This window comes from Pituophis catenifer, unplaced genomic scaffold (genome assembly GCF_029215685.1).
Source record: "Pituophis catenifer annectens isolate HBS135680 unplaced genomic scaffold, rPitCat1.0.hap2 SCAF_2, whole genome shotgun sequence".
In the NCBI taxonomy this organism is placed as follows: domain Eukaryota; kingdom Metazoa; phylum Chordata; class Lepidosauria; order Squamata; family Colubridae; genus Pituophis; species Pituophis catenifer.
Window position 1 is genome coordinate 278,816,803 of NW_027256882.1, and position 13,784 is coordinate 278,830,586.

Below are 13,784 nucleotides of genomic sequence, written 5' to 3' on the forward strand. Positions count from 1 at the left end.
AGGCAATTCTACAAGCAGGAGCGCGGTGACTCATGAAGGTTAGGACACTGGGCTAATGATTTGCAGGCTCGCATTTGAGACCCGGTTTCTGCCACAGGATGGGGTGAGCTCCTGTCAAACGTTGCAGTTCCTGCTGACCCAGCAGTTCGAAAGCGGGTGACCACGAGTAGGTAAATGGGTACCATGTCAGGGTTCCTAGTAATACACCCATAGCAGACAAAACTCTGAGGCAGGTAGACTCCTCAAAGTATAGTTTTATTGGATATATCATATTGGCATAGTTCTGGTGAAAACTGACTCAGAAGATTCCTGCAGTTTTCACCTAAATAATCATAATTTTTTCCCCTTCCTCAATCAGTCATATGGTCCAATCAGGGTGTCATCTGGTCACTTGGTAATGTCGCTCCTCCTCACTCTGACCAGGTGTTAGAATGTCCTTGATGTCAGGTTTCGGTGCTATCTTAAATGAGTTTCATTTTCAAGCGCAATCTCTATAATGAAACATTTTTATTTAAGAACATAAAAAGCCGACAATCCTGATTTCATTTTTGCAGCCAAACTGGCCCCTCCTTCCAACCCCCTCCTCTTCCGCTCTCCAACCCCAATATCCCATTGGCCATCATGCAGATCCATCTCTACCTCCCGGCACGTTCTTTTCACAGGAATGTAGCCCCCACCCTCGTCTCCCAGGAAACACTATCTGTACATACAAAACTAGGTAAAAGTTCATCTTGTTATGTCAGCGCTGGAAGAGAGCCTAATTTGGAACGCTGACACTTGATTCCCAAGAGAAAGTATTTTATTTTGGCTACAAAACCCTAGCTATCTCTATTCCCCCCTCCCTATCCCTCAGCTCTGGTGTGACAACACTGAAGCATCAAAATGGCTTCTGTCCGTTTCAGGGTTGACATACCACTTTGGTAGGTAATTTAACGGGACTATGAAAGGAGCCCCCCACTAGAGATGCCCCAGGCAACAGTGATATCACCATTCAATCTTTTCAAACTGGAAGCACTTCAGTGCTCCCAACACTACAAGCTAAAATAACTGTGGTGGCTTGGTATTAAAGACAATTCAATTTCCATATTTTTCACAGAAATATGAAGGACTGTGCATTAAATAATACCATTTGTATGGTAAAAGTTAAATGACCAACATAAAGAACAAAATGTGGGGACCCTAGAAAGAGTGCAGAGAAGAGCAACAAAGATGATTAGGGGACTGGAGGCTAAAACATATGAAGAATGGTTGCAGGAACTGGGTATGTCTAGTTTAATGAAAAGAAGGACTAGGGGAGACATGATAGCAGTGTTCCAATATCTCAGGGGCTGCCACAAAGAAGAGGGAGTCAAGCTATTCTCCAAAGCACCTGAGGGCAGGACAAGAAGCAATGGGTGGAAACTAATCAAGGAGAGAAGCAACCTAGAACTAAGGAGAAATCTCCTGACAGTTAGAACAATGAATCAGTGGAACAACTTGCCTCCAGAAGTTGTGAATGCTCCAACACTGGAAGTTTTTAAGAAGAGGTTGGATAACCATTTGTCTGAAGTGATGTAGGGTTTCCTGCCTAAGCAGGGATTGGACTAGAAGACCTTCAAGGTCCCTTCCAACTCTGTTATTCTATTCTAAAAATGAGCTTTTGAAAAATAAACCTAAAGGACAACTTTCTGAAATAAAGGTCATATACCAGATGTTTAGCCTGGATTTGGCATTTTTATCCACCTATCAAGTTCTTAGGATGTTAGGATATCTGAATGATATCCTAACATCATAAAGATGCTTATGTCACTAAAGCAATGTCGACTGGTGGTTCCCAGAGAAAGAGCCTTTTCTGTGGGGGCACCTACCCTTTGGAACAGGTTACCCCCAGGGATACGAATGATCCCAGATCTTCGTACTTTCCGTCGTGCGCTTAAGACCTTTCTATTTCACCAAGCCGGGCTGGCATAAATCTCTTCTAATTGTTCTAAATCTTTATGCTGAAGATTCTTAACCCATGAACCAAATTGGCTTAATCATCTTATATTCACATTTTATATGTATGTTATTTTAACTGTTCACCGCCCTGAGTCCTTCGGGAGAAGGGTGGCATAAAAATTAAATAAATAAATAAATAAATAAATAAATAAATATGCTTATGGAACCTAACAATATAGCCTTAAACAAAGACCAAGAACAAATTATCAAGTATAGTTACTAATAACAATTACCGATAGTCCTCGACTTACAAGTTCATTTAGTGACTGTTCAAAGTTACAACAGCACTGAAAAAAGTTACTTGTGATTATTTTTCACACTTAGCATGATCATGTGATCAAAATTCAGTGTCCCAGGGTCATGTGATCCTCTTTTGCGAACTTCTGACAAGCAGTCAATCTGGGAAGCCAGATTCACTTAACAACAATGTCACTAACTTATCAATCGCAGTGATTCAATTGTGGCAAGGTCGTAAAATGGGGCAAAACTCACCTGACAAAGGTCTCGCTTAACAACAAAATTTTTGTTGGCTCAATTGTGGTCATATGTCAAGGACTACCTGTATAGCATCATAATTTCAGATGGCTCCGAAAACAATGCCAAAAAGGGGTAAGAAATTCTCAGTTTGAGATCTTTTCTTCCTATCTGTAGTTGGCATGATACAACTTTACTAATGAGTGAAAAAAGCCAGCAGGAGACTGCAGTAATGTTAAACTGTACTTCCGGCTCCAGTTAAGGACCATTTTGAGACAAGTTACATTGCAAGGTTTGTTTTCTAAAACGGCCTATGTGCTGATACCAAAAGCTTCGGCATTTGACCTTGCAAGCACAACAAGGTCATGCGATTACACAGAAAATGACAACCGATCCAAAAAAAACCCCATATCCTGTAATAAAAAGGTAACTTTATTATTCATTCACACTGTACAAAAAAACCCCCATCATTACCGCATGGCGACAACTCATTTGTTATGTTGAAAAGTGCACATCAACAAACATGAGGCTTTTGAGAGGTACACAGGGTTCTTTTTTTTTTTCCTTAAAAAAGGCAGTGATAAGCTTTTATACATCACTGACAGAAGAGTAACAGGGGTCTGCAAACTTTACTGCAGCTTTAGAGAATCCAGAAGCTCTTCAGATCCGCCCAACCCTTGGTGAATACAAATGGAGGGAAGTTACAATGAGCATTTAATGGTTATCAGAGAAATCAAGAGTAATTAAAGTCAAAAGCTGGAAGTTCTCTCTACTAAATATCCAGAAGAGGGGTCTCCAACCTTGGCAACTTTAAGACTCGTGGACTTCAACTCCCAGAATTCCTCAGCCAGCAAAGCTTGTGGACTTTTAAGAGTCGTGGACTTCAATTCCCAGAATTCCTCAGCCAGCAACGCAAAGCTGGCTGAGGAATTCTGGGAGCTGAAGTCCACAAGTCTTAAAGTTGCCAAAGTTGCTTCCCTCAATCCCCAACCCACATGAAGACTCATAGGTTGGGGAATATTCACCTCAGAGAAAGAAGTTTTTTACTCCTGCGTGTTTAAAGTTGTCAAACAGTTCATCAATAAATAACAGTTTTTCATAATTCTTTTAGGGGCAAAGCAAAAAAAAAAAAAGCCCCACATTTATTTATTTACATCTGAAATGTGTTTTAATACAATAACTATGGACAAAATGGGTACTGTTCAAGAGTGTCAACACCTTCCCTTCCCTTGATTTTTTTTTAAAAAAAGAGAACATTGACTATGCCAAGATCATGCACAAGTATCTTTCTCTCTGAGCTATACATATTTACATACATTACATACATTAGATAGAACGTTTGTTTTTGCGTTTTAAAAAAGTACAAAATTGGTAAAGGGAATACAGATGTGGGAAAAGCAAAAACACAAAACAGAAACAAAACAACGAAACGAAATGAAACGAAGACCTTTTTTTGAGAACAGGGTGTGTAAGGGATAACAATCAGTACCTTTTCCTGTCCTTTCTGAAATTCTTCTCCAGCAATAATGGGTGCGACCTGAAATGTTGTTTCCTAACCCCTCCCCTCCCACCACAAAAGGAAAAAAAAAAAAGCACCAGAAGAGGGTGGAGGAGGTTTGGAAGAATTTAAGAATTAAATGATTCTAAATTAATAAGCTCCTGCCAGAAGAATACGGGTAAACAATTACACAGTGAAGAAGTGATGATCTGCAACAGTGGTGGGATTCAACTGGTTTGCTCTGCGCGCGCTTTGCGGATCGCCAAATGGGCGATCCGCGTGCGCACAGTACATATGAAAACAGCACCTTCTACTGCAGCTCTGGTGAATAAAACAGCTGAGGGACATCAATCCGCGCTACCGCGCCGATCAGCTGAGCTTCAAGCAAAGGAAATAAAGGTAGGTATAGTGCATACCAGCTGATCGTCAGAGCTACCGATACACTTGAACCGGCAGAATCCCACCCCTGATCTGCAACCTCAAAACCTTCACAATCTTTTTTTAAAGTCTTCAGTGTCTTTCAACAACTTTGGTGTAAATGGTAATACTGACATGTACACACCCACAAGCACCTTAAATACATTTCCCTTCGCAATTCAGAGACAGCTTCCTTCAGAGACAATTCCGTGCCATCACTCAGCAAAACCCTGTCTGGGTATCTGATCTCAGAAAACATCCTGGCCAGACTCACCACCTGTTTTTTGTGTTTTTTAAAAAATGTTTTGCAGTTATCCAATTTTGGTCACCACAATATAAAAAAAGATTCTGGAAAGATTGCAAAGAAGAGCGATAAAGATGATTGGTGGGGCTGAAGGCTAAAACATATGAAGAACAGTTGCAAGAATTGGGTATGTCTAGTCTAGTGAAAAGAAGAACTAGTGTTCCAATATTTGAGGGGTTGCCACAAAAAAACTATTTTCCAAAGCACCAGAAGGCAAAACAAAAAGAAATGGATAGAAACTGAACAAGGAGAAATTTCCCAGCAGTAAGAAAAATCAACCAATGGAACAACTTGCCTTCAGAAGTTGTGGGTACTCCCAACACTGGAGGCTTTTTAGAAGGTACTGGACAAGCATTTGTCTAAAATGGTATAGGGTCTCCTGCTTGAGCTAGAAGACCTCCAAGACCACCTTTCCAACTTTTATTATTCTGTAATCTCTAGTTGAATGGACCTGATTCAGAACTGATTTCTCTTCTGATTTCTGATTCAGCCTGATTTCTAAAAGGCCTTAATGTGAAAAATAGGGCTTCAGCTACCTTCATCTTATACCTGTAGGTTATTTGTACTCTCATAACCATCAGAATCACAATCCAGAAGAGTGACCGAGAGCCAGTTTGATCTAGTGGTTAAGGCACCAGGCTCAGGAGGTTGTGAGTTCTAGTCTCACATTAGGTATAAAAAGCCAGCTGGGTGATTTTCTTAGCCTGTGATGTCAGGTTTGAGGGACAGCTGGTCAGTCAATTGGATGAACACTTGGTCGTAGACTAAAGCAGACTGTGCCCTTGTGGGAAAACACTAGGAAGAAAAAGAATCTAGAACAGTGACCTCAATTGGTCTAAACACTGTAGTCCACCACACACTGTACCATATTTAGGAACTGAATTCCTGCATGGGAACTGTCTAAAAGGCAGGTTACGCTTTTTTGGGGGGAAGGATTAGCTTTGCATTATGCATCCCATAAGATTATCATCATCATCATTTAACGACTTCATAATCCTTTGTGGAGCAGAGTCTGGGCAACTGAATGGAGCTAACTGTGTGAGTGCTAACAATGCAGAGTTTTGTTCAGCAGATATATTCTCATTGTGCCCAGAGGGAGAAATATCTGCCTCTACCTAGGATCGAACTCACAGCCTCCTGATTGTGAAGTGGGAATGCATCCCATGAGATCTGGAGCATGAATTGGTAAAGGATCTGATGTGAATCTGAGGGATAGAATCCGAATCAGCTTTGACAGTAATGATGGAAGAACTGAGAAATCCCAGATTCATATGTAACCTTGACTCTGAATTCCTGGCTCAGTAGACAAGATGCTGGCTCTGGTTCAATGCTCCCCACCTCAGCGGCATAATAGGAATAATCGCTCTTATCTCTAACAGGAATGCAAGAAATATCGAGATAATATATACGAAGCATTTGGAATAATCTAAAGCACTTTATAACTCCTAATATTATCTAGAATCTTAATCTATATGATATATATATATATATATATATATATATCTGTACATTGGAATGTCTTTTTAAAAAGAATTTATATCATATTTCCAAATTAAGAGGCCACCGGATGGCTAGAACTATTTATTTATCATTATTTATATAACAGCTTTTATATTTCAAGTGCTTTTGTGGTTCTCATTTCTCTTTCTATGATGCAATACGATGCCTGCATCACACAGTCCTATGACTAACGTTTATTTAATGTATAGCCCGAAAAAAAATCATTATTCTAAAATAGCAAACATTTCATCCATCAACCTTGGCAACCACACAACTTCTTTCATACTTTAGCCATTCCTTAAATGTGCATAAATCTCTGCCTTGTTCACATATAATGGGAGATACCCAAAGGTCTTGGATGACCTTCTTTCTAATTAGTGCCACGCTGAAAATTTCTACTGCATTTCCCTCCACTGTTCTCATTAAATCTGATGAAAAAGAAACAAGGATTCTTATCGTCATCCTGGTCAAAATAGTTGGGTGAGCTTCCCTGCCATCCTTCTGCAACTGTTCTTATAAGAGTCTTAAGCCGTCTTACTTCCTACACTTGACGCAATAAAAGCCAAGGCAAGACACCTGGAGGACATTCCTCCAACGGGAGGTCAGAAGACTGGAGAAGAGATATCATGGCAACTTCTGCCACTTAATGCAATATTAATGCAAGCTCAAAAACACCACCAAAAGAAATGATAAACCAGCCTAAGAATAAAGCAGAAATACTGCTGTGGAGGGGAATAACACTGTCAGGAAACTGGAAGACATTTTCAGCCAGGGTTAAGTTTTATCCAAAAAGTTAACCTCCATGGAAACAGCTGCATGGAATTACTCTAAATTCAAAGCATGGTAGCAATAACCTGGATGTCCCTAAGGCAGGGGGTCTCCAAACTTGGCAACTTTAAGACTTGTGGATTTTAACTCTCAGAATTCTGGAAGTTGAAGTCCACAAGTCTTAAAGTTGCCAAGTTTGGAGATCCCTGCTCTAAAGGATCAGAAGCAAGGCAGGAGGTCATGTGAGGTTCAAACACTCTGAATAGGCTGGAATTATCTAAACACAGCCAGGTTTCGAATGGGCCGCAGCCCGGGGATTGGTGACCTCTGCCTTTTACAGGATAAATTTGCCAAATATTTGCCATGAAGAGCAGGCCACACGACTTCGATTTTATAAGCTGAATTCTAGGAAATCTGAAAATCATACTCAGGCCCATGGTCCTCTGATCTTAACATTCAGCGCTTCTTATGAGAGGAAGAAACTTGCTTAAAATTGCAAGACATTTTATCTTGTTTAGTGATCTTGCATCTGTGATGAGTATTTGTTAACTCAAAGAACCGTGTGTGCGTTTGTGTGTGTGTATGTATGTATGTGTATCAGTGATGGGTTGCCCCCGGTTCGGACCGGTTCACAAGAACTGGTAGAAAAACTGCCAGGAGGCGCCGCCCACTGACTCGGATGTCATCAGAAAGCTTCTGCACATGTGCAGAAGAATGCGTGCGCGCAAGCGAAGCACAGCCCCATTGCGAACCGGTAAAGTAAGTAGAACCCATCCCTGATGTATATATATACATATGCACACACACGTAAATAAATAAAACAATTAATCATTAAATTCTTTCTCTTTCCCATCTATGGCCAACTGGACTTGTCCTTCAGAGGGTCTGAGGGCCAATGGCAGCTACCACCCTTGCAGTAAAGGTTTCTTATCATTATGGTGTCCAATTATGAGTGCATATTTTAATAAGCAATTAAATTAAATCTTTGTGAGACAGTCCAAAAATCAGCAGTATTGCATGCAGATGATCCCCAATTCAAATCTCTATTCAAGATCCAATCTGGGTCAATCACTGAAGTTTTCGGACTTCTGCTGGAGCCCATCCTCAGGGAACTTCTCTCTACCAGAATGTGTGCTTTGGGCTATTCTAGGCATTATATTTATGTGGTGCCTTCCTATTGGTTGATTGGTGTGTTTGATGGCCGGCGATTGGCTGTTGTTTCCTTGTGTTCAAAATCTCTATGATTCTATTCATATCTATGATTAAAAGAATGCTTGACATCCTATAAAAACTGCTGCTCAAGACTGACTTGGCACATGGCCTTCTTTTATCCCTCAACTTGATTGACTGTGGATACCACACATTTAAAATAATTACGCTTATTCTGCATCTTACATACCGTAACAGACAAAGACAAACTTAAAATACTGAAAAGCATCTTCAAGTGGCCTTTAAAAGGTCCTGCAACATTCAATGAGGTCTCTCAAAGCTCAGCAGAGGACTGTGAAGACAGACAAGGATTAAAATGACACATAGCAAAGTCCTCCAAGACAAAAAAAATCAAACCCACTGCTTTGATTCAACTCCGCTTCATTCCAAATGAGCTCTTGCAAAGTAGATTAACCCTCATGGGCTAAATACTGTACTCCGAATTTTCTCAATGGAGAAATTCTCAAGTTGAGTAGATTTTTCCCAAAACACCTGAAATATTTAAGCAAGAGATCGTATTAAATGATCCTTAATCCTCCTAGTCATAAGAATCAGGCTACTCATTTGCAGGTCCAACTACCACTGCTCCTTGAGTTGCAACAAAAAACATATTTGCTTTTTAAAAACCCTTCTCTGTTCAGACACACGATTCTTCTGACTTTTCATTCAGAAATGTGGGAGCTGCTTTTTCAGCACAATGTTGGCAATATCAAACATTTCTGGATAAATGGAATCCAAGGAGATATATATATATATATATCCCATGGCTGTCTTTTCCTGGGTTAACATGACCTAGTTTTCTGGAGGGGTAATGCTGGTTGGGAAGGAACTATTTCATTGGGGTTCTTCTTCCCAGGGAACACGAGAGCGAAACACAGGGGGAATTTTTCCAAAGCTACTCAGGCAATCTCAGAAAAGGATCACATCTGAATCAGCTTAATACATCTAAAGTATTGCTCCAACTTTTTAAGAATTCTGCTTCGAAATAATCTATTGGTTAGAAAAGACGTAAGCAAGAAAGACAAACAAAACAGGAAAGAAAAAAAATCCCACTAAATACAAATACAAACACGTAACAAAGACTATGAAATTCCTTTTGTTTAAATATATACAAATTCTTTTAGACTCAAATACTGGTTTTTTTTTTTTAAATGCTGTCTTTCAGGCGAGAGTGAATGACGAATGACTACTTATAAATCTCTATAGTGATATGAGGTGAGGAAGATAAAATTGAAATATAGAATAGAGTGGAATCTATTGCAACAGCCTGGGGGAGAATTGTTAAAATTTACGGTATGGTAAATCTTTTATATTCCCCCAAAGAAAAAAGTCAACTCCATTCTGAAGTAGAAAGGTTGATTTCTCCCCCTCCCCCCCCCTCCAGGGCTCTTGGAAGATGCTTATGGGATGAAAGACAGGAGCAGGTCATTTTTCAGCCGAACTCATTCGTTTGGATTTAATAAAAGCCATCCCGTGTGTCCTCATGTGGGTGTTTAAGGCAGCTTCCGTTTCAAAGGTCTTTGCGCACACTTTGCATTTCCTGTCAGAGGTGGATCGATCCGTGGATTCCTCCTCGTGGCTGGGCTTGTTCTCCTGCTGACTGTCTTCTCCAGAGCCATTCTGTTTCGAAACAGGCTGAGGTTCCTTCAGCTTATGGACAATGAAGAGATGCCTAGACAAAGAGACATGGGACGTATAACAAAGACCGCATTCCCTGCACTGATAGGAGGAGCCGTCAGATTTGTGCTGGGGAATATGTTCGTGGAACTGAAGCAGGTTCTCGGTTGTGAAGCCACAGACGGCGCATTTGTGAACTTTAAAAACATTGATTTTCAACTTCTTCAGCGGCTGGGTGATGGCCCCTCGAGGGGGCCTGAATTCCAACACGGGCTCCTCTAATTTACGCTTTGGACTGGGAACCTGAAGAAGTTGAGAACAACATTAAACATGTCCATTAAAGAAATCAAGTACAACACGGCCAGTCACTTTCATACAGAGTTCTTTGTCAGTGAAATGCAATTTGAGACAGAAGTTCAAATCCGCAGTATCATGGATGGAATGAGCTTTCCTGAGGCGGTGTTGCTAGTTCGCCTCCTCGTGGATAGCACCCTGGATAGCACGGTAGTGTGAACCAAACGACTAGCAACAACTGGCAGTCAGGCTACATTGAAGAATTGGCAATTAACAACAGTTGGTAGCCAGACATCTTTGTAGAACTCCTGTCTCTCTATATACATGGCAACGGAAACGGGCCTTTTCTGGCCCAAAGGACAAAATATCCATCACATTGTGTCCATGTATTTGCCATACGCTAAATAGCAATAGCAACAGCACTTAGGACTTATATATCGCTTCATAGTGCTTTACAGCCCTCTCTAAGTGGTTTACAGAGTCAACATATTGCTCCCAACAATTTTGGGTCCTCATTTTACCGACCTCAGAAGGATGGAAGGCTGAGTCAACCTTGAGCCTGGTGAGATTCGATCTGCCAAACTGCTGGCAGCTGGTGATCAGCAGAAGTAGCTTGCAGTACTACACTCTAACCACTGTGCCACCGCGGCTCTTTATCTATCTATCTATCTATCTATCTATCTATCTATCTATCTATCTATCATCGTCTGTCTGTCTGTCTGTCTGTCTGTCTGTCTGTCTGTCTGTCTATCTATCTATCTATAAATAAATGTGCTTTCCTATGTTATGGGTGACTTTAAGAAGGAAGTCATAGTGGATTAAGACAGGGGTGAAATCCAGCAGGTTCTGACGGATTCTGGAAAACTGGTAGCAGAAATTTTGAGCAGTTCGGAGAACCGGTAGTGGAAATTTTGAGTAGTTCAGAGAACCGGCAAATGCCACTTCTGGCTGGCCCCAGAATGGGGAGGGAATGGAGATTTTGTAATATCCTTCCCCCAGTAGTGGGGAGGGAATGGGGATTTTGCAGTATCCTTCCCCTGCCACGTCCACCAAGCCACACCACGCCACACCCTGCCCACCAAGCCACACCCACAGAACCGGTAGTAAAAAAATTGGATTTCACCACTGGATTAAGAGGATAGGAATGTCACTAATTATTAGACACAATAATGTCTATTTCTATCTTTACAACATAGGATTGTATCCTTTACAAGGGTAATAATAAACACATGACACCAGACAGCAAAGTGAAGCCAGAACCTCTGGGCCCCACTTATAAATACCTAATATAAATAGGGAGGAGCAACCTTTTTCTCAGTCCACGAGTCTGCTAGATCAGGACAAAAACAAATAGAAGGGGCCAGGAATAAAGCTACATTTGATTTAATTTTAATTAGATGCAGTTCATATGATCATTCCCTATGGACTTAATTTCTTTTCTTTTTTTTTTTTTGCTGTTCCCAAAGATGAAAATTAAGTGGAAACGTTTTGAAAGAATTCTTTGGGCTGTACCAAAAGCTCTGAGGTCAAGGTATACGATTCAGGTTGTTGAGAGATAGAAGCATGGACTTTGATGGACCTTCAGGACAACCTTTTTAAACCTCAGGTGCCTGTACCTGCGGAGTAGACTTGAGAGACATCTGTTTCTAGCAAAGCTAGTTCTCAAAGCACAGCTTGCCTCTGGCCCCTTTCCAGAAAAAAATGGAAAAGAGGCACAAAATATGGCAAATGCTCCATCATGCAGATATTTAACAGCTATATACTGAATAGGAAACCCTTCCCACCTGCAGACTTATATGATTTCAACCTGCCTTTTAGCCTTCTGGATAATCTGAAAAAGCCATAAAGTCCCAAGGGCCAGTTCTGTGCTTGATATATTGTGCTTGGAAGGGAACTACGGACCTTTTTAATCCATGGGGCTCAGTTCCAAGGTTAAATCATAGTTAATGAAGCCACAAATAAGAACTAAAGCCCACACCCTCCTCACCTTGTCTTGGCCCGTGGTGGCGGCAGTAGCCAGATGTAGAGGTGCAGGGGAAAGGGACACGGACCGGCCTGATGGCTCCGCCAGGCAACCATCTGCCCTGTTCCAGCCACATGGAATGGAGCAGGAACATCCGGTGTTGTGCATCACGTGCCTCCCCCCACCCTCTGCCTCTGCTACCGCTGCGTCTGCTTCTTGGAGGACCAGCTGTGGAGCCCCTGCTGCCGGACACCTCCCCCCCCCTGTGCACACCTGAAAGGCCAGTAAACAGCGGCTGTCCTGGAAACAGTAAGGTGCCAGACGGTGTTGCTTTGACCCGGCCCATCCCATCCCATCCGGGCCATACGTGCGAAGAAGGCAACTGGTGGACGTGCGCACAGGCCTGGCCCATGCCATCCCAGCAGGCATGCCTGAGCACAGGAGGTGGCGGGCATACATGCGCACAGGCCCAGCCTACCCTATCCTGGCATGTGCGTGTGAGCCTGGCTCCTCCTGTGAGCCTGCATGCCTGCCAGGATGGTGTGGGCCGGACCTGTGCACGCATGCGCCTGCCGCTTCCTGTGCATATACATGCCTGCCGGGAAGGCATGAGCTGGGGTGAAGCAACACGGGCTGAGCCCTTACCGTTTCCAGGACGGCCGTGCAAGCCAGATCCAACCACATCGCGGGCCGCATCCAGCTTGTGGGCCTTGAGTTTGACACCCCTGTTCTAGAGCCTTTGGCTATCCTTTTACCTTCCATAAAGGATTCCTCCCACAGAGTTTGTCTTTATGATCCATGTACAAAAGGGGTGCACTACTATGACCAATGTTTTGATTACTGACTTCCTGTGGATGCTGCTAGAAAGGGGGGGAAAAAGATATATGCTTCTACAGAAATATGACCCACATCAATGAGAAACGTGATAGCTCACCTTTGTGTCTTCCTTGACTGAACTTTCTCCCATGTTCGTTGATTCTGCCATTTCTTTCACGTCGGGTTCCTTAATGCCGTGCATCAGCTGAATATGTTTTTCTAGCATTAATCGCTTAGTAAAAGTTCTTCTGGAATCCGGGCAGTGCCTGAAGAAAACGCAGAGCAGGCTATGAACGGATAGCTTCAAATGTGCAGTATTATCCAAATGATACTCAAAGATGAACAGGCAATCAATATCTAGCCAAGATGCATGAAAGGTGAAAGCTGTCCTTCTCCATAACTTTGAAGTAAGCCCGGTAGGTAAAGATCTGACAGACTCACTGGGGGCGGCATCATACGAATGACAGCCGCAAATGATTATTCAAAGACTTTGCAAATCTGAAGGTCTACGGGAAATCTTTAACTCTTGCCTGGCCTGTTACTATGTGATACTGTCGAATATTTGTCTGCTGACGTAAATGAAAACTTTCAAAAGCAGAACTTACGAGCAGGTGTAAACTTTCCTGATGCCTTTGTGCTTGATGCGATTGTGACGGCAAAGGCTGTGCGATGAACTGAATGATTTGTCACACTGTCGGCAAGGATGTTTCTTCATTTGCTTTAACGAAAGGGAAAAAAAAACATTGAAGAAGGAGCAGATACCTTTAGATGTCAACAGAGGGATTCAGACTGCAGTTTTAAGAAGAGCATTCTGAACACCAGGGACTCTTTGAACCAATTTAGCAACGCTATGCGGATACCATTGCAAAGCAATCAATTTGTGCGCAGAGTTTAAGTTCTGCAAACTTAACACAAAACTTCTGAAAGAAATGGGAGTGAAGTTAGTC

At 42.0% G+C, this 13,784-nt stretch overlaps 1 protein-coding gene across 1 annotated transcript in view; it reads right to left on the reverse strand.

Moving 5' to 3' along the window:
• Positions 1–9,572: 9,572 nt before the first annotated feature.
• The window catches only part of ZNF532 (zinc finger protein 532), a 35,284-nt gene continuing 31,072 nt past the window's right edge, over positions 9,573–13,784 (reverse strand). The window contains exons 6-8 of the mRNA XM_070935971.1: positions 13,443–13,555; positions 12,956–13,103; positions 9,573–10,067 (exon numbers count right to left, since the gene is read on the reverse strand). Of these exons, the coding sequence (XP_070792072.1) occupies positions 9,573–10,067; positions 12,956–13,103; positions 13,443–13,555 (756 nt within the window). The remainder of the gene's footprint in view (positions 10,068–12,955; positions 13,104–13,442; positions 13,556–13,784) is intronic.